General features: G+C 34.5%; 7 protein-coding genes and 2 pseudogenes across 9 annotated transcripts, besides 8 other annotated features; 5 read left to right on the top strand and 4 right to left on the bottom strand.

Moving 5' to 3' along the window:
• Positions 1-8,623: part of a mobile genetic element that runs on past the window's edge.
• TVAGG3_0350990 (organellar and viral DNA polymerase type B) lies at positions 78-1,014 on the top strand (the record flags this gene model as incomplete). The annotated part of the gene is made up of 1 exon (XM_051231096.1): positions 78-1,014. A coding segment is annotated over one exon (937 nt), but the record flags the coding sequence as incomplete, so codon positions are not given.
• Positions 3,326-3,820, top strand: TVAGG3_0351000 (organellar and viral DNA polymerase type B; the record flags this gene model as incomplete). Its single annotated transcript, XM_001292693.2, has 1 exon — positions 3,326-3,820. One exon carries the CDS (start codon positions 3,326-3,328, stop codon positions 3,818-3,820), a length of 495 nt encoding a protein of 164 aa, XP_001292694.2.
• Positions 3,930-4,451, bottom strand: TVAGG3_0351010 (uncharacterized protein; the record flags this gene model as incomplete). Its single annotated transcript, XM_001292694.2, has 1 exon — positions 3,930-4,451. A coding segment is annotated over one exon (522 nt), but the record flags the coding sequence as incomplete, so codon positions are not given.
• TVAGG3_0351020 (uncharacterized protein) lies at positions 4,812-5,084 on the bottom strand (the record flags this gene model as incomplete). Its single annotated transcript, XM_001292695.2, has 1 exon — positions 4,812-5,084. The coding sequence occupies one exon, from the start codon at positions 5,082-5,084 to the stop codon at positions 4,812-4,814; it is 273 nt and encodes a 90-aa protein (XP_001292696.1).
• Positions 5,130-5,564, top strand: TVAGG3_0351030 (uncharacterized protein; the record flags this gene model as incomplete). Its single annotated transcript, XM_051231097.1, has 1 exon — positions 5,130-5,564. The coding sequence occupies one exon, from the start codon at positions 5,130-5,132 to the stop codon at positions 5,562-5,564; it is 435 nt and encodes a 144-aa protein (XP_051100827.1).
• TVAGG3_0351040 (repellent protein 1 family) lies at positions 7,197-7,655 on the top strand (the record flags this gene model as incomplete). Its single annotated transcript, XM_051231098.1, has 1 exon — positions 7,197-7,655. The coding sequence occupies one exon, from the start codon at positions 7,197-7,199 to the stop codon at positions 7,653-7,655; it is 459 nt and encodes a 152-aa protein (XP_051100828.1).
• Positions 7,923-8,111: a terminal%2Cinverted (terminal inverted repeat of Maverick-1B transposon ID:TVAGG3_0350900).
• Positions 8,112-8,417, top strand: TVAGG3_0351050 (uncharacterized protein; the record flags this gene model as incomplete). Its single annotated transcript, XM_051231099.1, has 1 exon — positions 8,112-8,417. A coding segment is annotated over one exon (306 nt), but the record flags the coding sequence as incomplete, so codon positions are not given.
• Positions 8,624-12,625: 4,002 nt separating the features above from the next.
• Positions 12,626-12,653: a terminal%2Cinverted (terminal inverted repeat of Mariner transposon ID:TVAGG3_0351060).
• Positions 12,626-13,927: a mobile genetic element.
• Positions 12,706-13,831, bottom strand: TVAGG3_0351070 (annotated as a pseudogene). Its single transcript has one exon. A coding segment is annotated over exon 1 (1,126 nt).
• Positions 13,901-13,927: a terminal%2Cinverted (terminal inverted repeat of Mariner transposon ID:TVAGG3_0351060).
• A 3,509-nt stretch (positions 13,928-17,436) lies between these two features.
• Positions 17,437-17,464: a terminal%2Cinverted (terminal inverted repeat of Mariner transposon ID:TVAGG3_0351080).
• Positions 17,437-18,733: a mobile genetic element.
• Positions 17,517-18,637, bottom strand: TVAGG3_0351090 (annotated as a pseudogene). Its single transcript has one exon. A coding segment is annotated over exon 1 (1,121 nt).
• Positions 18,707-18,733: a terminal%2Cinverted (terminal inverted repeat of Mariner transposon ID:TVAGG3_0351080).
• Positions 18,734-22,123: the final 3,390 nt, after the last annotated feature.

Raw genomic sequence — 22,123 nt, forward strand, 5'->3', positions numbered from 1 at the left:
TAAATTATTTTGAAAAATAACTTAAAAAAAATCTAATCTAATTTTTTCAAAAAATATTTTTTTATTTCCTACTAAAGATGTATCGGAAGTTGTCTAAGTTAGAACACTCGGAAATAAAACAACTTCTTACAGAAGCTAATATAGATGTTGCAAAACATTACGCAACAAACAAAAAAGCACTCGCTGCCATCCTCAATGACTATAATGGTGCAATAAGTTATGATAGAATTCATGATTACATTAATAACAAAACATTTCCTTTAAATGACATTGCTATTGACTTATATCATAGACGTTCAGTACCTCATGAAGTAAGGCGTGAGATGTTTGACATAACAAATGCGAACGTTGGTGAAACAAGAAGAAGAGACGACACACTGAAACAACAGAGAAGAGAGATGTTTAAAAGTGCTATAGAACAAGTTCGCAAAGCTAACGATGTCATTCGTTCCATTGACGACAAACCAAAAGAAGGTGAGAGATGGTTAAAGAAAGATGAAGAGAATAGGAAGAGAAATGTGAAGTCAGGCAATAGACTCATTGACTTTAACATCGAAGCTTTAGATGAACCAAACAGAGACTACTTACACAAACATTTCGGTAAGGTTTTCATGAGACTCTTAGAGAAGATTAAAATAAACTCCCAACAAAGATGGATGGTATGTTATAAACTTGGTGGAAAGTATGAATGTTCTACGTTAAACCTCAATAATATTGGAACATTACTACATCAGCTCTTGAAGGAGAACTTTATATCAGAGATAGAAGCAAATGCTGCAGGTATTGTTGAAATGCACTATGACTTCTTCTTGACAAACATAAAGAATCTTACCGAAATAAAGATGTATGATTTAACAGAATATGAAGGCTTAACGATGTCAGATGTTAAGAAAGGAAAGCCACAGAAGCGACCATATAGAGATGAAAGCACACTGACAAATGACCAGAAAGCCATTTTGGAAGCTCTTAAGCAAACAGGAAACCCAGCACTTATAGAAAGCTTTTGGAAAGATAATGGTGAAAAGAAGTTTTATAAGAAGAGAAGCGGTCAGTTCTGGAAGTATCTTTGCACATTACCTATAAATCTTGAACGCTACCAAATCTTCAATGAACTGAACAAAAGAACTGCAACACTTATGACAGAAGACAATTGTTTCGTTTATGCTTGCATTCAGGCTGGAGTAGATGGAGAGACTATTGACCACATGAGAGAAGTCATTCGTGTTAGAGACTTTCCTCAAAGTAAAGTACAAGAAATTTCTGACGCAACAAGTATAGCATTTAATGTTACCATTGGTTATTTCAATGACTCAAGACATAATGAAATAAAGAGATACATACCAAAAGAATGTGAAACTGTTCGAACTATTGACTTACTTCTTGTTGAAGACCACTACATGCTAAATGAAAGATTACCAATGACAACATATTTCATTCGCAACTATATAGAAATCTTGAAGGAGTGTGGTGGAATGAACATTGAGAAACAAATGAAGATTTATACAAAGAGAGATGGTAAATACATTGTTCGCATGGATAGAACAACACCGTTATGGGATGTTATGAAAACATTGTGGGAGTGCAAATATTTTGAACCTATTTCTTATGGAGAACTTTTCACATATACGACTGACTTATATAAACAGAACCTTGCACCATTTAAAGATTTGACATATGCTCCAAAGTATTGTGTACAACTGAAGAAGAAAGCAGAGTCAAAAGAAGTAAATAAAGCTAAATGTAAGTTCATTCCTGAGCACGTTTTCTTTGCTGACTTTGAGTGCAGTACCGATGGCTTTCATAAAGCTTTTAACATATGTTATGACAGTGAAGATGGTTCAGTGAGTGAAAGCATTTGGGGTCAGAACTGTGCAACAGAATTTTTGGAACGACTTCCTGACAAGAGTTTAATATATTTCCATAACCTCAGTTATGATATAAACTTCATCTTAAGACACATGACAGAAGTGAAAGGAACTCCCATCATTAAAGGTTCACGAACAATGCAAATAACTGGCTTATATAAAGGAAGGGCAATTATTATAAAAGACTCTTACAGTGTTATAAATAAGAAGCTTAAACTATTTCCTGCTATGTTTAACTTACAAACAGGACCGAAAGAAGTATTTCCATATAACTACTACAGCAGTACTTTGTTAGCAAATGACAACAGAACTGGTGTCATTTCTGAAGCGTGTAAGTTTGTATATTGAAACGTTCATGAAAACATAGATTCCATCAAAGGTTGCAGAATAGATGAAAACCATTCGACTTAGAAAAATATAGCACGTTTTATGCAAACAAGATGTAAGAATTTTAAGAGAAGGTTTTGTAAGTTCCGCAATGACTTATTGAAAGAATTTGATTTAAACGTTTATGACTACGTTAGTATTTGTTCTATTGCTAACAAATTATTTGAGAACAGAGTATACTTCCCGAATGGAAATCTTTATGACCTCTCAAATAAACCAAGAGAATTTATTTCACGCTGTATTCAAGGTGGAAGATGTATGTTGTCAGATAACATGAAACAAAAGAGCGAAAAGAAACTCATTGCTGACTTCGACGCTGTTTCATTATATCCATCAGCTATAGCAAGACTTTATACTTTAGAAGGAATTCCAAAGGTTATGAAGAAAGAAATGTTAAGCACAGAGTATCTCATGAGACATTTATTCGATGACGACCAAAAGGAACCCATTGGTGAAAAGTTTATGTCTGGCTTCTTTGTTCTCATTAAGATAACAGAGATTGGAATACATAGACACTTTCCTTTAATAGTTTGTGACCCTGAACTAAATCCAGAACTTAACGTTCCCAGAAGTTCAAACACTTGCTGTTTAATGTATGTTGACCATATAACATTACAAGACCTCATAAAATATCAAGGTGTCAAATGTGAAGTGTTGCAAGGATACTATTACGATGGAAACAGAGATATTAGAATAAGAGATGAAGTAAAGAAGTTGTTTGAGTTAAGGTTAAAGTATAAGAAAGAAGGAAATCCTTTGCAAGAAAATATAAAGCTCATTCTGAACAGTATTTATGGCAAAACTATTCTATCTCCTATTGAGTCAAAAATAACCATAGTAGATGACAAAGATGCTATAAGATATGCCATCAGAAACTACAACCATATAGTGAAGTTCGAAGGTTTGGATGGTTCAGATAAAACTATTTTCAAGCTAACGAAAAGCATTTGCAGACACTTTAACTTCTGTCCACTTGGTGTTAACATTCTATCAATGTCGAAGAGAATAATGTGTGAAGTATTCTGTACTGCTGAGGACTTAGGAATGGACATCTTTTATAGCGATACGACAGTATGCATCTCTACAATGAAGATATCCCTCGTTTAGCTGAAGAGTTTGAGAAACGTTATGGAAGAGTTCTCATTGGTAAAAACCTTGGTCAGTTTCATAGTGACTTCGCAGAAATAACACCTGGAAAACAAAGTTTAGCATACAAGTCAATATTTTGTGGAAAGAAGACTTACATAGACTTACTCACGAATGATTTAAATGAAGTTGCATTTCACTGCAGAATGAAAGGCGTGAAGCAAGATGTTATTGCTTTAACCGCTAATGAAATGTTTCCTGACTCTGTTCAGTGTTTCTATGATGAAGATAAAGGTTTAATGGTTCCGCAAGGAAAATTTGACAAAGACTCTGAGTTCAGTGTTATGAAGTTATATAAAGCACTTTATGACGGTCAAGAGATTGGATTTGACTTATGTAAGTCTTCTAGTCCTTGCTTTGCTGAAAAGTTTAACTTCTCAATAACGACTAAAACAAGCTTTATTCGTAAGTTGAAGTTCTGAGGTCATTTATTTTTGTCAGCAATGAGGTCATGAATGAGGTCATGAATGAGGTCATTTATTTTTGTCAGAAATGAGGTCATTCGTGATAAAAATAAAGCTAGCGTAGATTTTACAATACTGCGATGGTAGAGTTTAAGAGTTGTGCTTCAATGTAGAGACAGTCCTTATGGTCTGGAGGTAAGAACACTGGGCAGTTATGGTCATGAGTGGAGAACATGTCTATCCAAAACTCACGATTGAAGCCAGTTAATTTATAGTATTTAGGGTTAGGAAGTGGTGAAGTTCTTGTATGACCAATGAACTCATTTTCAACTCCCTTACTTAAGTTTGAATATAATATAGCTTGCTTTCTATCCCAAATGCCAGGTGTTACAATCTTTGAAAATTCATTTTTCCTCGGAAGCATTGCATCATAATTGAAAACATTCTTGAAGTCTTCATTGGATTCAGAGATTTGAAATCTTATACGTAATGGATTTTTTTTCTTTTTAGCTACTTCATTGAATGGCGAGAATACAATGAATTGACAGTCATGAGTTCCATCTTCATTTTCATTAAATTCATAATGAAAGTCTATAAGTTGTGGCTGACTACCTTCTTCTTTCAGTTGTGCAAGAAACTCACGTAAAGGCTGTAAAGTTTGTACTTCAATGTTGAACTTTTTCTCGAACATCTCATTAAATGAAATCATACATTCTTGTAAAGTTGTATCGTCTTTAAAGTATTTGTATATGTGAATGTTTTGGGCGCTTAAAGACTGTTCGTCATTTTCTATCTCGACTTGAAGTATAAAGTCAACCTTTCTGAAAGCACGTGTTATATACATAGATGTTATGCCAATGTACTTCTCTTCATTTATGTTCACAATCCAGTCTGTTGGAAACTTAAACGTTACTCTGTTCCCCTTTATTTTGACGTCAGGGTTTTCACTACTGAACGCAACAGATAAAGGTATTTGTCTATACATTTAATTCGGATAAAAATAAACCATTTACTCTTTCTTTGCTTCAGCTTCTTTAGCTTTTTGTTCTTCCTTTGCTTTTGCTTCTTCTCTAGCTTTCTTCGCCAGCAAACGTGGGTTCTTTTGTCTTCCAGCAGCTAATGCAGCAAGTTGTTTTTCACTAAGTTTTCTCTTTGGTCTCTCTGGCTTTTGTTCTTGTTTTTGTTCCTTCAGTTCGGATAAAATTTGCTCGCGAATTTCTTTCTTCAATGCTTCAACATCTATGACCCCTTGGGTCTTGTCCGTAGGGCTTGTCTGAGTCATTTGACTGCAGATAAAAAACAAAATTAAAACTTTAACCGATGTAAAATGAGCTTGTCAAAATCAGAGCGAGAGTCTATTATATTAAATGACGCAAGAGGAATACAACATCCTTTCTATTACGTAAGTCAGAGTAAAGATGGTAAAATATACGTAAGAAAAAGAAAGGTTCCATTAGCGAATGCAGAGAGCGACAACATTAAGGTGCATGGCAATGTTGAAGTCCATGAAGCCCATATAAAACCTTCTGTTCAAACTGAGCCACCAAAAGAACCAGAAGAAAAGAAGCCAGATGTACTTTCAATAACGAACCAAGAGCTTATTGCAAAGTTTGTGAATTTCATTGAAAAACAAACCGAGTCAAAGAACCCTGACCCACCAGTGAAAGAAGTTGAGACAAAAGAGAATGTACAGTTCATTGAAAATGTCAAGAAACAACTTCCACCACGAATGCCAAGAAGAAGAGTGAGAATAATGAAGTAAATAGATATTTTTATCCGAAGTAAATACATGCAGAACGAACAGTTAAACGAATTTACTCCAGCAGAGCATATTCATCAGATTCGCTCATATTTCGATATCATAGACAATGCAGTTCAAATTGGTGACACTAATAGAAAATATTCTGACGCAAAGATTCCATCACAACCTGGAACTGCTAAAGATAACACATGGGTAACATTCAATCTCTCACCTCCTGGTGAAAATATGTTGGACCTTTACAATACATTCATTACGTATAAAATGGAAGGTCAATTTATTGTAGATAAAGAAATTGGTTCAGGTTCCAATAAAACAAACCCACCAGGATTTTGGATTGGTTTCGATGACGCTTTCTATGCAGTTGCTGGATATCAAATCCTTGCAAATGGTCGTATCGTATATTCTCAAGACAACGCAAGAGAAGAAGCATATATAACTTCAAACTCACAAACTACCGAACAAATAAAGAAAGTAGATGTTTTCTCAAAGACTCGACATGAAGATGTATGGAGTCATTCGGGAACATGCAGAACAGGACAAATTGTTAGTGGTCCAATTACAGCAGGAAAATCATTTGATTTTAAGCTTCGTTTAAGAATTCCTGTTAGAAGATTCCTTCCATTAGAAGCTATTCGATTTATTCCAGCTTTTGCAGGAAACATTCAGCTTAAAGTAAAGTTCAGTAGCGACGCCTTACAATGCACATCTATATCTGTAAATGATATCATTGCTTTCAATCCAACTCTTAAAGTTGCATTTGCTTCAGATTCAAATCCACCGACAAATAAATTTGTTCCATGGAATGAACCATTCACTATGATAACGAAGGCAGTAGAAGCTAGTGGAACAGTTACTATTACAACTGTAACCCAGCAACTATTTCGAACAAAGATGGATTTTAATGAATGTTTCATTCATCCAAAGTCATTCTCTTTAGACCCTAACATTTATACAGAACTTTGTAGAACATTATACAAACGAGGCTTTATGTTTTCCTGTTAAAGTTATGGATTGGATTCCTATGGACGGTTCATTCTCAAAGAATACAGATAGTTCAAGTGCAACATTTACAGCAGCTTATACGCCTATTAATGTTAAAAGTATTTGGGCACTATTTAGAAAGAAAGACAACTATTATGTTAATTTTGAGAACCCTAAGTTTAAATATCTTCAGCTTTCCATGGGAGCTTATGGAAATATGCCTGCAGAACCTGAAAAATCATATGGACCTGTATTTTATGAAATGGTTGCGAACGCCTGCAATACAAACAATGATATGATAGGATTTAATGAAGATGTTATGAGGTCATTGGTGGATGATGGTAGTGTGGAACATAAATGGGATAGCTATGACAACACACATTTCTTATGTGGTTTTCCAACAGAAGTGGACTTTTGCTTCCAGCAAGGTCAAACATCTACTGCTCCAATAACATACAAATTGTCTGTTAAAGGACCTATTGAACTAGCAACTGAAAATGTACCAAAGCCACTTATTGGATTTATGAGGGATTGTTGCTTTGCCATTCAGGTGCGTGCTAATGGCATCCCATAATAAGATTAGATGACTATAACTTAGCTACGGACGACAGTGAGGAATAAAGGATGAACGTTTATTTTTAAAGCTTATAAATGAGTTCTTCATCAAGCTCTCGTGAACCTTCACCATCTATGAAACAAACTTTACCAAACGATTATGGAGCACCTATTGAATATTTCTTACGAGCTGCACAATGGCAAAGAGCAGTCTCACCAAGGTTAGGTGTTCCACCAGCTCCTGTCAAAAATAGCATTTGGTCAAGTCCTTATATAAGATATGGTCTCCCACTAGGTTTGCTAGCTACAGCAGGAGCAGTTATGATGTTGAAAAGAAATAAAGCAAATGTTGTAAATAATACTGAAGTAGCTGAAGTTAAACAAACTCCAACACCTTCGCCAAAACCAACGCCTTCACAAGCAAAACCTTCAATGACTCCTGAACCTATGGAAGTACAAACTCCTGTTCAAAAGTCAACTCCTAAACCGACTCCAACATTTAAACCAGAACCTACTCCTCAAATAAATCGTAAAACTCCTGCGTTTCCTTACTGAAAAAATAACGTTATTTTTATTTAATATTAAAATTTTTATTTGATTGAAATGACGACTAAAGTCACTGAAGCAATGAAACAAAAGTTTTTGGTAGAATACATTAAATCAGGAACTATTCCAGAAGGTTTTTACATTCATACTATGAAGGATGGTAGAGTTCAGTTTAGAAAGATAAAGCAACCATTAGATAAAGAAGGTATATTAAGGAAGATTAAACTTCATGAGGACAACATTGCTGAACTTAGAAGAAGTTAGAAGAGTTGGAGAAAGGAAGAGAGTTATAAAGCAATGAATTCAACAGGGTAGAAATGAGGGTAGAAATGAGGGTAGAAATGAGGTTAGATCTAACCTTCTACCCTAAATTTAAATGGATGTTTTCATACGTGTGGAGTGGTGATATCATTAATTTTTAAGTTTATTTTTTATTTTATTTTTATATAAATGACGAAAACTATTGAGATAACAAACTACAACGGTCATGAGTTCAAGAACTTGTTCTTCGTTCCTCGTGAAAATACATTCTATCAGATACGAGGGAGAAAGGGTAAAGTTAGTTTGAGCGTTTATGAAGGAATGAAGAATGGAAAGTTTATACAAGCATACGATACAAACGGTAAGCGTGTTTCATTAGCTTTGTCAAAACTTACAGGTATAAACTATGACAGTGATTTTGACCTATATGAAGAAGAAAGTGAGTCAGAAGATTATGAGCTGTTATATGAAGCACAGCAATGGGAGGAGTTGCAATACTTTTGTAAGTGAGAACGTTATTTTTTTACAGTAGTGAAGTCGTTTGTGAAAACGTTAGTGAGGTGAAGTGGTTGGCGGCTTTATAAATATTTAAGGTTAAGTTGGTGTTTGTGTTTGTGTTGTAAAATATACGTTAACGGTTTTGTAAAGTGTCAAATTCACATATCATGGGTAAGGAGGCTCGCAGTGCCTCCGTACACATGATATGTATACTAACTACAATCTCTTTTTTCCCTTTATTGCTGCAATATGAAGTGGAGTTCTATTTAAAGAATCAAATTGGTTGATATTTGCCCCATGTGATAAAAGCAATTCAACAATCTCTTTTTTCCCTTTATTGCTGCAATATGAAGGGGAGTTCTATTTAAAGAATCAAATTGGTTGATATTTGCCCCATGTGATAAAAGCAATTCAACAATCTCTTTTTTCCCTTTATTGCTGCAATATGAAGGGGAGTACTTTTAGAAGAATCAAATTGGTTGATATTTGCCCCATGTGATAAAAGCAATTCGGCGATCTCCTTTTTTCCCTTTATTGCTGCAATATGAAGGGGAGTTCTATTTAAAGAATCAAATTGGTTGATATTTGCCCCATGTGATAAAAGCAATTCAGCGATCTCCTTTTTTCCCTTTATTGCTGCATTATGAAGTGGAGTTCTATTTAAAGAATCAAATGCGTTGACATTTGCCCTATGTGATAAAAGCAATTCAGCGATCTCCTTTTTTCCCTTTATTGCTGCAATATGAAGGGGAGTTCTATTTAAAGAATCAAATTGGTTGATATTTGCCCCATGTGATAAAAGCAATTCAGCGATCTCCTTTTTTCCCTTTATTGCTGCAATATGAAGGGGAGTTCTATTTAAAGAATCAAATTGGTTGATATTTGCCCCATGTGATAAAAGCAATTCGGCGATCTCCTTTTTTCCCTTTATTGCTGCATTATGAAGTGGAGTTCTATTTAAAGAATCAAATGCGTTGACATTTGCCCTATGTGATAAAAGCAATTCAGCGATCTCCTTTTTTCCCTTTATTGCTGCAATATGAAGTGGAGTTCTATTTAAAGAATCAAATGCGTTGACATTTGCCCTATGTGATAAAAGCAATTCAGCGATCTCCTTTTTTCCCTTTATTGCTGCAATATGAAGGGGAGTTCTATTTAAAGAATCAAATTGGTTGATATTTGCCCCATGTGATAAAAGCAATTCAGCGATCTCCTTTTTTCCCTTTATTGCTGCAATATGAAGGGGAGTTCTATTTAAAGAATCAAATGCGTTGACATTTGCCCTATGTGATAAAAGCAATTCAGCGATCTCCTTTTTTCCCTTTATTGCTGCAATATGAAGTGGAGTTCTATTTAAAGAATCAAATGCGTTGACATTTGCCCTATGTGATAAAAGCAATTCAGCGATCTCTTTTTTCCCTTTATTGCTGCAATATGAAGGGGAGTTCTATTTAAAGAATCAAATTGGTTGATATTTGCCCCATGTGATAAAAGCAATTCAACAATCTCTTTTTTCCCTTTATTGCTGCAATATGAAGGGGAGTACTTTTAGAAGGATCAAATTGGTTGATATTTGCCCCATGTGATAAAAGCAATTCAACAATCTCTTTTTTTCCCTTTATTGCTGCATTATGAAGTGGAGTTCTATTTAAAGAATCAAATTGGTTGATATTTGCCCCATGTGATAAAAGCAATTCAACAATCTCTTTTTTCCCTTTATTGCTGCAATATGAAGGGGAGTTCTATTTAAAGAATCAAATTGGTTGATATTTGCCCTATGTGATAAAAGCAATTCAGCGATCTCTTTTTTCCCTTTATTGCTGCAATATGAAGAGGAGTTCTATTTAAAGAATCAAATTGGTTGATATTTGCCCCATGTGATAAAAGCAATTCAACAATCTCTTTTTTCCCTTTATTGCTGCAATATGAAGGGGAGTTCTATTTAAAGAATCAAATTGGTTGATATTTGCCCCATGTGATAAAAGCAATTCGGCGATCTCCTTTTTTCCCTTTATTGCTGCAATATGAAGTGGAGTTCTATTTAAAGAATCAAATGCGTTGACATTTGCCCTATGTGATAAAAGCAATTCAGCGATCTCCTTTTTTCCCTTTATTGCTGCATTATGAAGTGGAGTTCTATTTAAAGAATCAAATGCGTTGACATTTGCCCTATGTGATAAAAGCAATTCAGCGATCTCCTTTTTTCCCTTTATTGCTGCAATATGAAGTGGAGTTCTATTTAAAGAATCAAATGCGTTGACATTTGCCCTATGTGATAAAAGCAATTCAGCGATCTCTTTTTTTCCCTTTATTGCTGCAATATGAAGGGGAGTTCTATTTAAAGAATCAAATTGGTTGATATTTGCCCCATGTGATAAAAGCAATTCAGCGATCTCCTTTTTTCCCTTTATTGCTGCAATATGAAGTGGAGTTCTATTTAAAGAATCAAATTGGTTGATATTTGCCCCATGTGATAAAAGCAATTCAACAATCTCTTTTTTCCCTTTATTGCTGCAATATGAAGGGGAGTTCTATTTAAAGAATCAAATTGGTTGATATTTGCCCCATGTGATAAAAGCAATTCAACAATCTCTTTTTTCCCTTTATTGCTGCAATATGAAGGGGAGTTCTATTTAAAGAATCAAATTGGTTGATATTTGCCCCATGTGATAAAAGCAATTCAACAATCTCTTTTTTCCCTTTATTGCTGCAATATGAAGGGGAGTTCTATTTAAAGAATCAAATTGGTTGATATTTGCCCCATGTGATAAAAGCAATTCAACAATCTCTTTTTTCCCTTTATTGCTGCAATATGAAGGGGAGTACTTTTAGAAGAATCAAATTGGTTGATATTTGCCCCATGTGATAAAAGCAATTCGTCGATCTCCTTTTTTCCCTTTATTGCTGCATTATGAAGTGGAGTTCTATTTAAAGAATCAAATGCGTTGACATTTGCCCCATGTGATAAAAGCAATTCAGCGATCTCCTTTTTTCCCTTTATTGCTGCATTATGAAGGGGAGTTCTATTTAAAGAATCAAATTGGTTGATATTTGCCCCATGTGATAAAAGCAATTCGGCGATCTCCTTTTTTCCCTTTATTGCTGCAATATGAAGGGGAGTTCTATTTAAAGAATCAAATTGGTTGATATTTGCCCCATGTGATAAAAGCAATTCAACAATCTCTTTCCCTTTTCCCTTAATTGCTGCTTGAGAGTTCTATTTAAAGAATCATTTGATTATGCATGTGACGCATCAACTCTTCCATCTCTTTTTTCCCTTTATTGCTGCAATATGAAGGGGAGTTCTATTTAAAGAATCAAATTGGTTGATATTTGCCCTATGTGATAAAAGCAATTCAGCGATCTCTTTTTTCCCTTTATTGCTGCAATATGAAGGGGAGTACTTTTAGAAGAATCAAATTGGTTGATATTTGCCCCATGTGATAAAAGCAATTCGGCGATCTCCTTTTTTCCCTTTATTGCTGCAATATGAAGGGGAGTTCTATTTAAAGAATCAAATTGGTTGATATTTGCCCCATGTGATAAAAGCAATTCAGCGATCTCCTTTTTTCCCTTTATTGCTGCAATATGAAGTGGAGTTCTATTTAAAGAATCAAATGCGTTGACATTTGCCCTATGTGATAAAAGCAATTCGGCGATCTCCTTTTTTCCCTTTATTGCTGCATTATGAAGTGGAGTTCTATTTAAAGAATCAAATGCGTTGACATTTGCCCTATGTGATAAAAGCAATTCAACAATCTCTTTTTTCCCTTTATTGCTGCAATATGAAGGGGAGTACTTTTAGAAGAATCAAATTGGTTGATATTTGCCCCATGTGATAAAAGCAATTCGGCGATCTCCTTTTTTCCCTTTATTGCTGCATTATGAAGTGGAGTTCTATTTAAAGAATCAAATGCGTTGACATTTGCCCTATGTGATAAAAGCAATTCAACAATCTCTTTTTTCCCTTTATTGCTGCAATATGAAGGGGAGTTCTATTTAAAGAATCAAATTGGTTGATATTTGCCCCATGTGATAAAAGCAATTCGGCGATCTCCTTTTTTCCCTTTATTGCTGCATTATGAAGTGGAGTTCTATTTAAAGAATCAAATGCGTTGACATTTGCCCTATGTGATAAAAGCAATTCAGCGATCTCCTTTTTTCCCTTTATTGCTGCAATATGAAGGGGAGTTCTATTTAAAGAATCAAATTGGTTGATATAGGGTGTCCAAAGGTGTGTTTAGCACAAACCTGAATACTGCGAATAGAAATAAACAAGTTACATATATATAAAGTTTATTTAAATATAATCACCATTGGATTCAATCACGCGTTCGCAGCGATCGATCCAGGCTTGAAAGATACGCTTTAAATCATCATGAGAAAATTGCTCAAATTGCTCTCTTACAAAATTTTCAAGATCATCTGGACTCGCGAATTCGCGTCCTTCAGCTCTCTTTTTTAGCGTGCCGAATAAATAAAAGTCAGAGGGTGCAATATCAGGTGAATAAATTGGGTTTGGAACAACTTTGACATTGTTTTCCACCAAGTAATTCATTACCTTATGACTTTTGTGAACTCTTGAATTATCAAAATGAATTGCAAACTTTTTTTTTGTTGTTTGGATTTCTCAAACTCATCAGAATTGATAATTTGAGTAAGAACATTGTCAATTAGATACTGAGCATTCATCGTATTAGGTTTTTGAAGAATATCAATTGCGATGATGCCATTCACGCCCCAAAAAACCGACAACATCATCATTGGTGTGTCAATTTTTTTCTTCGGGAATGTTTGCGGATTTTCATCCTTCGGGATCCAAATGATTTTGGCTTCTGTTGCATATTGAAACCAAGACTCGTCCCCTGTTACTAAAAGCGAAACTTCTTGGATTGATACGCACCCAATATAGAGAGGAGCTCTTTCGAAGATTGGACTCTATATTTTTTTTGAACTGAATTAAGGTTGTGCGGAACCCAACGTGTATACGCTAGTTTGTAGTTCAAATAATTGTGCAGATATAAACTGACTGTTGTACGTGGTATCTTTGTCATCTCCTCTATCCTTCTGAGTGATGCTCTTGGGTCTTCATCTAGCGCTTGAAGAATTGCTTTGATTTTTCTTTGATCCGGCGATTTTTTGTCAATTTTTATGATGGGCGCCTTTTTGTTCATGAAGTGATACATCCTAACATGATACGTTACAGTGGAATAGCTAGGAGAATCCATACCGAAGCATTTTACCAATGTCTCGTAGATTTTTTTACAGTCTTTGCATTTTTTTGCAAGAGCGAGGATGTTTTCTTTATGATTCATTAAAAAAATGAAAAAAATCCCGCCAAAATTTCCCGCGAAACCGCCTCTTGTCTCAAAATTCATTTTATATCCCGGCATGGCGCCAAAATACAACTTACTCATCATATACATATATTCATATTTTTTATTATATATTTATAATCAGCATATATCTCCTTTAATAGTCTCATATAGAGCGCTGTGCTAAACGCACCGTTGGACACCCTATATTTGCCCCATGTGATAAAAGCAATTCAGCGATCTCCTTTTTTCCCTTTATTGCTGCAATATGAAGGGGAGTTCTATTTAAAGAATCAAATTGGTTGATATTTGCCCCATGTGATAAAAGCAATTCAGCGATCTCCTTTTTTCCCTTTATTGCTGCATATGAAGGGAGTTCTATTTAAAGAATCAAATTGGTTGATATTTGCCCCATGTGATAAAAGCAATTCACGATCTCTTTTTTCCCTTTATTGCTGCAATATGAAGGGGAGTTCTTTTAAAGATCAAATTGGTTGATATTTGCCCCATGTGATAAAAGCAATTCGGCGATCTCTTTTTTCCCTTTATTGCTGCAATATGAAGGGGAGTTCTATTTAAAGAATCAAATGCGTTGACATTTGCCCTATGTGATAAAAGCAATTCAACAATCTCTTTTTTCCCTTTATTGCTGCAATATGAAGGGAGTTCTATTTAAAGAATCAAATTGGTTGATATTTGCCCCATGTGATAAAAGCAATTCAACAATCTCTTTTTTCCCTTTATTGCTGCAATATGAAGGGAGTTCTATTTAAAGAATCAAATGGTTGATATTTGCCCATGTGATAAAAGCAATTCAACAATCTCTTTTTTCCCTTTATTGCTGCAATATGAAGGGAGTTCTATTTAAAGAATCAAATTGGTTGATATTTGCCCCATGTGATAAAAGCAATTCAACAATCTCTTTTTTCCCTTTATTGCTGCAATATGAAGGGGAGTTCTATTTAAAGAATCAAATTGGTTGATATTTGCCCATGTGATAAAAGCAATTCAACAATCTCTTTTTTCCCTTTATTGCTGCAATATGAAGGGGAGTTCTATTTAAAGAATCAAATGGTTGATATTTGCCCCATGTGATAAAAGCAATTCAACAATCTCTTTTTTCCCTTTATTGCTGCAATATGAAGGGAGTTCTATTTAAAGAATCAAATTGGTTGATATTTGCCCATGTGATAAAAGCAATTCAACAATCTCTTTTTTCCCTTTATTGCTGCAATATGAAGGGAGTTCTATTTAAAGAATCAAATTGGTTGATATTTGCCCCATGTGATAAAAGCAATTCAACAATCTCTTTTTTCCCTTTATTGCTGCAATATGAAGGGGAGTTCTATTTAAAGAATCAAATTGGTTGATATTTGCCCCATGTGATAAAAGCAATTCAACAATCTCTTTTTTCCCTTTATTGCTGCAATATGAAGGGAGTTCTATTTAAAGAATCAAATTGGTTGATATTTGCCCATGTGATAAAAGCAATTCACGATCTCCTTTTTTCCCTTTATTGCTGCAATATGAAGTGGAGTTCTATTTAAAGAATCAAATTGGTTGATATTTGCCCCATGTGATAAAAGCAATTCAGCGATCTCCTTTTTTCCCTTTATTGCTGCAATATGAAGGGGAGTTCTATTTAAAGAATCAAATTGGTTGATATTTGCCCCATGTGATAAAAGCAATTCAGCGATCTCCTTTTTTCCCTTTATTGCTGCAATATGAAGGGAGTTCTATTTAAAGAATCAAATTGGTTGATATTTGCCCCATGTGATAAAAGCAATTCACAATCTCTTTTTTCCCTTTATTGCTGCAATATGAAGGGAGTTCTATTTAAAGAATCAAATTGGTTGATATTTGCCCCATGTGATAAAAGCAATTCAACAATCTCTTTTTTCCCTTTATTGCTGCAATATGAAGGGGAGTTCTATTTAAAGAATCAAATTGGTTGATATTTGCCCCATGTGATAAAAGCAATTCAACAATCTCTTTTTTCCCTTTATTGCTGCAATATGAAGGGGAGTTCTATTTAAAGAATCAAATTGGTTGATATTTGCCCATGTGATAAAAGCAATTCAACAATCTCTTTTTTCCCTTTATTGCTGCAATATGAAGGGAGTTCTATTTAAAGAATCAAATTGGTTGATATTTGCCCCATGTGATAAAAGCAATTCAACAATCTCTTTTTTCCCTTTATTGCTGCAATATGAAGGGAGTTCTATTTAAAGAATCAAATTGGTTGATATTTGCCCCATGTGATAAAAGCAATTCAACAATCTCTTTTTTCCCTTTATTGCTGCAATATGAAGGGGAGTTCTATTTAAAGAATCAAATTGGTTGATATTTGCCCCATGTGATAAAAGCAATTCACGATCTCCTTTTTTCCCTTTATTGCTGCAATATGAAGGGGAGTTCTATTTAAAGAATCAAATGCGTTGACATTTGCCCCATGTGATAAAAGCAATTCAGCGATCTCCTTTTTTCCCTTTATTGCTGCAATATGAAGGGAGTTCTATTTAAAGAATCAAATTGGTTGATATTTGCCCCATGTGATAAAAGCAATTCAGCGATCTCTTTTTTTCCCTTTATTGCTGCATTATGAAGTGGAGTTCTATTTAAAGAATCAAATTGGTTGATATTTGCCCCATGTGATAAAAGCAATTCACAATCTTTTTTTCCCTTTATTGCTGCAATATGAAGGGAGTTCTATTTAAAGAATCAAATTGGTTGATATTTGCCCCATGTGATAAAAGCAATTCAACAATCTCCTTTTTTTCCCTTTATTGCTGCAATATGAAGGGAGTTCTATTTAAAGAATCAAATTGGTTGATATTTGCCCCATGTGATAAAAGCAATTCAACAATCTCTTTTTTCCCTTTATTGCTGCAATATGAAGGGGAGTTCTATTTAAAGAATCAAATTGGTTGATATTTGCCCCATGTGATAAAAGCAATTCAACAATCTCTTTTTTCCCTTATTGCTGCAATATGAAGGGAGTTCTATTTAAAGAATCAAATTGGTTGATATTTGCCCCATGTGATAAAAGCAATTCAACAATCTCTTTTTTCCCTTTATTGCTGCATATGAAGGGAGTTCTATTTAAAGAATCAATTTGGTTGATATTTGCCCCATGTGATAAAAGCAATTCAACAATCTCTTTTTTTCCCTTTATTGCTGCATTATGAAGTGGAGTTCTATTAAAGAATCAAATTGGTTGATATTTGCCCCATGTGATAAAAGCAATTCAACAATCTCTTTTTTCCCTTTATTGCTGCAATATGAAGGGGAGTTCTATTTAAAGAATCAAATTGGTTGATATTTGCCCCATGTGATAAAAGCAATTCAACAATCTCCTTTTTTCCCTTTATTGCTGCAATATGAAGGGGAGTTCTATTTTAAAGAATCAAATTGGTTGATATTTGCCCATGTGATAAAAGCAATTCACGATCTCCTTTTTTTCCTTTATTGCTGCAATATGAAGGGGAGTTCTATTTAAAGAATCAAATTGGTTGATATTTGCCCCATGTGATAAAAGCAATTCGGCGATCTCCTTTTTTCCCTTTATTGCTGCATTATGAAGTGGAGTTCTATTTAAAGAATCAAATGCGTTGACATTTGCCCTATGTGATAAAAGCAATTCAGCGATCTCCTTTTTTCCCTTTATTGCTGCAATATGAAGGGGAGTTCTATTTAAAGAATCAAATTGGTTGATATAGGGTGTCCAAAGGTGTGTTTAGCACAAACCTGAATACTGCGAATAGAAATAAACAAGTTACATATATATAAAGTTTATTTAAATATAATCACCATTGGATTCAATCACGCGTTCGCAGCGATCGATCCAGGCTTGAAAGATACGCTTTAAATCATCATGAGAAAATTGCTCAAATTGCTCTCTTACAAAATTTTCAAGATCATCTGGACTCGCGAATTCGCGTCCTTCAGCTCTCTTTTTTAGCGTGCCGAATAAATAAAAGTCAGAGGGTGCAATATCAGGTGAATAAATTGGGTTTGGAACAACTTTGACATTGTTTTCCACCAAGTAATTCATTACCTTATGACTTTTGTGAACTCTTGAATTATCAAAATGAATTGCAAACTTTTGTTTTTGTTGTTTGGATTTCTCAAACTCATCAGAATTGATAATTTGAGTAAGAACATTGTCAATTAGATACTGAGCATTCATCGTATTAGGTTTTTGAAGAATATCAATTGCGATGATGCCATTCACGCCCCAAAAACCGACAACATCATCATTGGTGTGTCAATTTTTTTCTTCGGGAATGTTTGCGGATTTTCATCCTTCGGGATCCAAATGATTTGGCTTCTGTTGCATATTGAAACCAAGACTCGTCCCCTGTTACTAAAAGCGAAACTTCTTGGATGATACGCACCCAATATAGAGAGGAGCTCTTTCGAAGATTGGACTCTATTTTTTTTGAACTGAATTAAGGTTGTGCGGAACCCAACGTGTATACGCTAGTTTGTAGTTCAAATAATTGTGCAGATAATAACTGACTGTTGTACGTGGTATCTTTGTCATCTCCTCTATCCTTCTGAGTGATGCTCTTGGGTCTTCATCTAGCGCTTGAAGAATTGCTTTGATTTTTCTTTGATCCGGCGATTTTTTGTCAATTTTTATGATGGGCGCCTTTTTGTTCATGAAGTGATACATCCTAACATGATACGTTACGGTGGAATAGCTAGGAGAATCCATACCGAAGCATTTTACCAATGTCTCGTAGATTTTTTTACAGTCTTTGCATTTTTTTGCAAGAGCGAGGATGTTTTCTTTATGATTCATTAAAAAAATGAAAAAAATCCCGCCAAAATTTCCCGCGAAACCGCTCTTGTCTCAAAATTCATTTTATATCCCGGCATGGCGCCAAAATACAACTTACTCATCATATACATATATTCATATTTTTTATTATATATTTATAATCAGCATATATCTCCTTTAATAGTCTCATATAGAGCGCTGTGCTAAACGCACCGTTGGACACCCTATATTTGCCCCATGTGATAAAAGCAATTCAGCGATCTCCTTTTTTCCCTTTATTGCTGCAATATGAAGGGGAGTTCTATTTAAAGAATCAAATTGGTTGATATTTGCCCTATGTGATAAAAGCAATTCAACAATCTCTTTTTTCCCTTTATTGCTGCATATGAAGTGGAGTTCTATTTAAAGAATCAAATTGGTTGATATTTGCCCTATGTGATAAAAGCAATTCAACAATCTCTTTTTTCCCTTTATTGCTGCAATATGAAGGGAGTTCTATTTAAAGAATCAAATTGGTTGATATTTGCCCATGTGATAAAAGCAATTCGGCAATCTCCTTTTTTCCCTTTATTGCTGCATTATGAAGTGGAGTTCTATTTAAAGAATCAAATGCGTTGACATTTGCCCATGTGATAAAAGCAATTCACGATCTCCTTTTTCCCTTTATTGCTGCATTATGAAGTGGAGTTCTATTTAAAGAATCAAATGCGTTGACATTTGCCCTATGTGATAAAAGCAATTCAGCGATCTCCTTTTTTCCCTTTATTGCTGCAATATGAAGTGGAGTTCTATTTAAAGAATCAAATTGGTTGATATTTGCCCATGTGATAAAAGCAATTCGGCAATCTCCTTTTTTCCCTTTATTGCTGCAATATGAAGTGGAGTTCTATTTAAAGAATCAAATTGGTTGATATTTGCCCCATGTGATAAAAGCAATTCAACAATCTCTTTTTTCCCTTTATTGCTGCAATATGAAGGGAGTTCTTTTAAAGAATCAAATTGGTTGATATTTGCCCCATGTGATAAAAGCAATTCCGATCTCCTTTTTTCCCTTTATTGCTGCAATATGAAGTGGAGTTCTATTTAAAGAATCAAATTGGTTGATATTTGCCCATGTGATAAAAGCAATTCAGCGATCTCTTTTTTCCCTTTATTGCTGCAATATGAAGGGAGTTCTATTTAAAGAATCAAATTGGTTGATATTTGCCCCATGTGATAAAAGCAATTCAGCGATCTCCTTTTTTCCCTTTATTGCTGCATATGAAGTGGAGTTCTATTTAAAGAATCAAATGCTTGACATTTGCCCCATGTGATAAAAGCAATTCAGCGATCTCCTTTTTTCCCTTTATTGCTGCAATATGAAGGGGAGTTCTATTTAAAGAATCAAATTGGTTGATATTTGCCCCATGTGATAAAAGCAATTCAGCGATCTCCTTTTTTCCCTTTATTGCTGCAATATGAAGGGAGTTCTATTTAAAGAATCAAATTGGTTGATATTTGCCCCATGTGATAAAAGCAATTCAGCGATCTCCTTTTTTCCCTTTATTGCTGCAATATGAAGGGAGTTCTATTTAAAGAATCAAATGGTTGATATTTGCCCCATGTGATAAAAGCAATTCAGCGATCTCCTTTTTTCCCTTTATTGCTGCAATATGAAGGGAGTTCTATTTAAAGAATCAAATGGTTGATTTGCCCCATGTGATAAAAGCAATTCAGCGATCTCCTTTTTTCCCTTTATTGCTGCAATATGAAGGGAGTTCTATTTAAAGAATCAAATTGGTTGATATTTGCCCCATGTGATAAAAGCAATTCAACAATCTCTTTTTTCCCTTTATTGCTGCAATATGAAGGGGAGTTCTATTTAAAGAATCAAATTGGTTGATATTTGCCCCATGTGATAAAAGCAATTCAGCGATCTCCTTTTTTCCCTTTATTGCTGCAATATGAAGGGGAGTTCTATTTAAAGAATCAAATTGGTTGATATTTGCCCCATGTGATAAAAGCAATTCGGCGATCTCCTTTTTTCCCTTTATTGCTGCATTATGAAGTGGAGTTCTATTTAAAGAATCAAATGCGTTGACATTTGCCCTATGTGATAAAAGCAATTCAGCGATCTCCTTTTTTCCCTTTATTGCTGCAATATGAAGTGGAGTTCTATTTAAAGAATCAAATTGGTTGATATTTGCCCCATGTGATAAAAGCAATTCAACAATCTCTTTTTTCCCTTTATTGCTGCAATATGAAGTGGAGTTCTATTTAAAGAATCAAATTGGTTGATATTTGCCCCATGTGATAAAAGCAATTCGCGATCTCCTTTTTTCCCTTTATTGCTGCATATGAAGGGAGTTCTATTTAAAGAATCAAATGCTTGATATTTGCCCATGTGATAAAAGCAATTCAGCGATCTCCTTTTTTCCCTTTATTGCTGCAATATGAAGGGAGTTCTATTTAAAGAATCAAATGTTGACATTTGCCCATGTGATAAAAGCAATTCAGCGATCTCCTTTTTTCCCTTTATTGCTGCAATATGAAGGGGAGTACTTTTAAAGAATCAAATTGGTTGATATTTGCCCCATGTGATAAAAGCAATTCGCGATCTCTTTTTTCCCTTTATTGCTGCAATATGAAGGGGAGTTCTATTTAAAGAATCAAATTGGTTGATATTTGCCCCATGTGATAAAAGCAATTCAACAATCTCTTTTTTCCCTTTATTGCTGCAATATGAAGGGAGTACTTTTAGAAGAATCAAATTGGTTGATATTTGCCCCATGTGATAAAAGCAATTCAACGATCTCTTTTTTCCCTTTATTGCTGCAATATGAAGGGGAGTACTTTTAAAGAATCAAATTGGTTGATATTTGCCCCATGTGATAAAAGCAATTCAACTCCTTTTTTCCCTTTATTGCTGCAATATGAAGGGGAGTACTTTTAGAAGAATCAAATTGGTTGATATTTGCCCCATGTGATAAAAGCAATTCAACAATCTCTTTTTTCCCTTTATTGCTGCAATATGAAGGGAGTACTATTTAGAAGAATCAAATTGGTTGATATTTGCCCCATGTGATAAAAGCAATTCAACAATCTCTTTTTTCCCTTTATTGCTGCAATATGAAGGGGAGTACTTTTAGAAGAATCAAATTGGTTGATATTTGCCCCATGTGATAAAAGCAATTCAACAATCTCTTTTTTCCCTTTATTGCTGCAATATGAAGGGAGTTCTATTTAAAGAATCAAATTGGTTGATATTTGCCCCATGTGATAAAAGCAATTCACAATCTCTTTTTTCCCTTTATTGCTGCAATATGAAGGGGAGTACTTTTAGAAGAATCAAATTGGTTGATATTTGCCCCATGTGATAAAAGCAATTCGGCGATCTCCTTTTTTCCCTTTATTGCTGCAATATGAAGGGGAGTTCTATTTAAAGAATCAAATTGGTTGATATTTGCCCCATGTGATAAAAGCAATTCAACGATCTCTTTTTTCCCTTTATTGCTGCAATATGAAGGGGAGTTACTTTTAAAGAATCAAATTGGTTGATATTTGCCCCATGTGATAAAAGCAATTCACAATCTCTTTTTTCCCTTTATTGCTGCAATATGAAGGGGAGTCTTTTAAAG

Source organism: Trichomonas vaginalis, chromosome V (assembly GCF_026262505.1).
Source record: "Trichomonas vaginalis G3 chromosome V, whole genome shotgun sequence".
NCBI classification, from domain to species: domain Eukaryota; phylum Parabasalia; order Trichomonadida; family Trichomonadidae; genus Trichomonas; species Trichomonas vaginalis.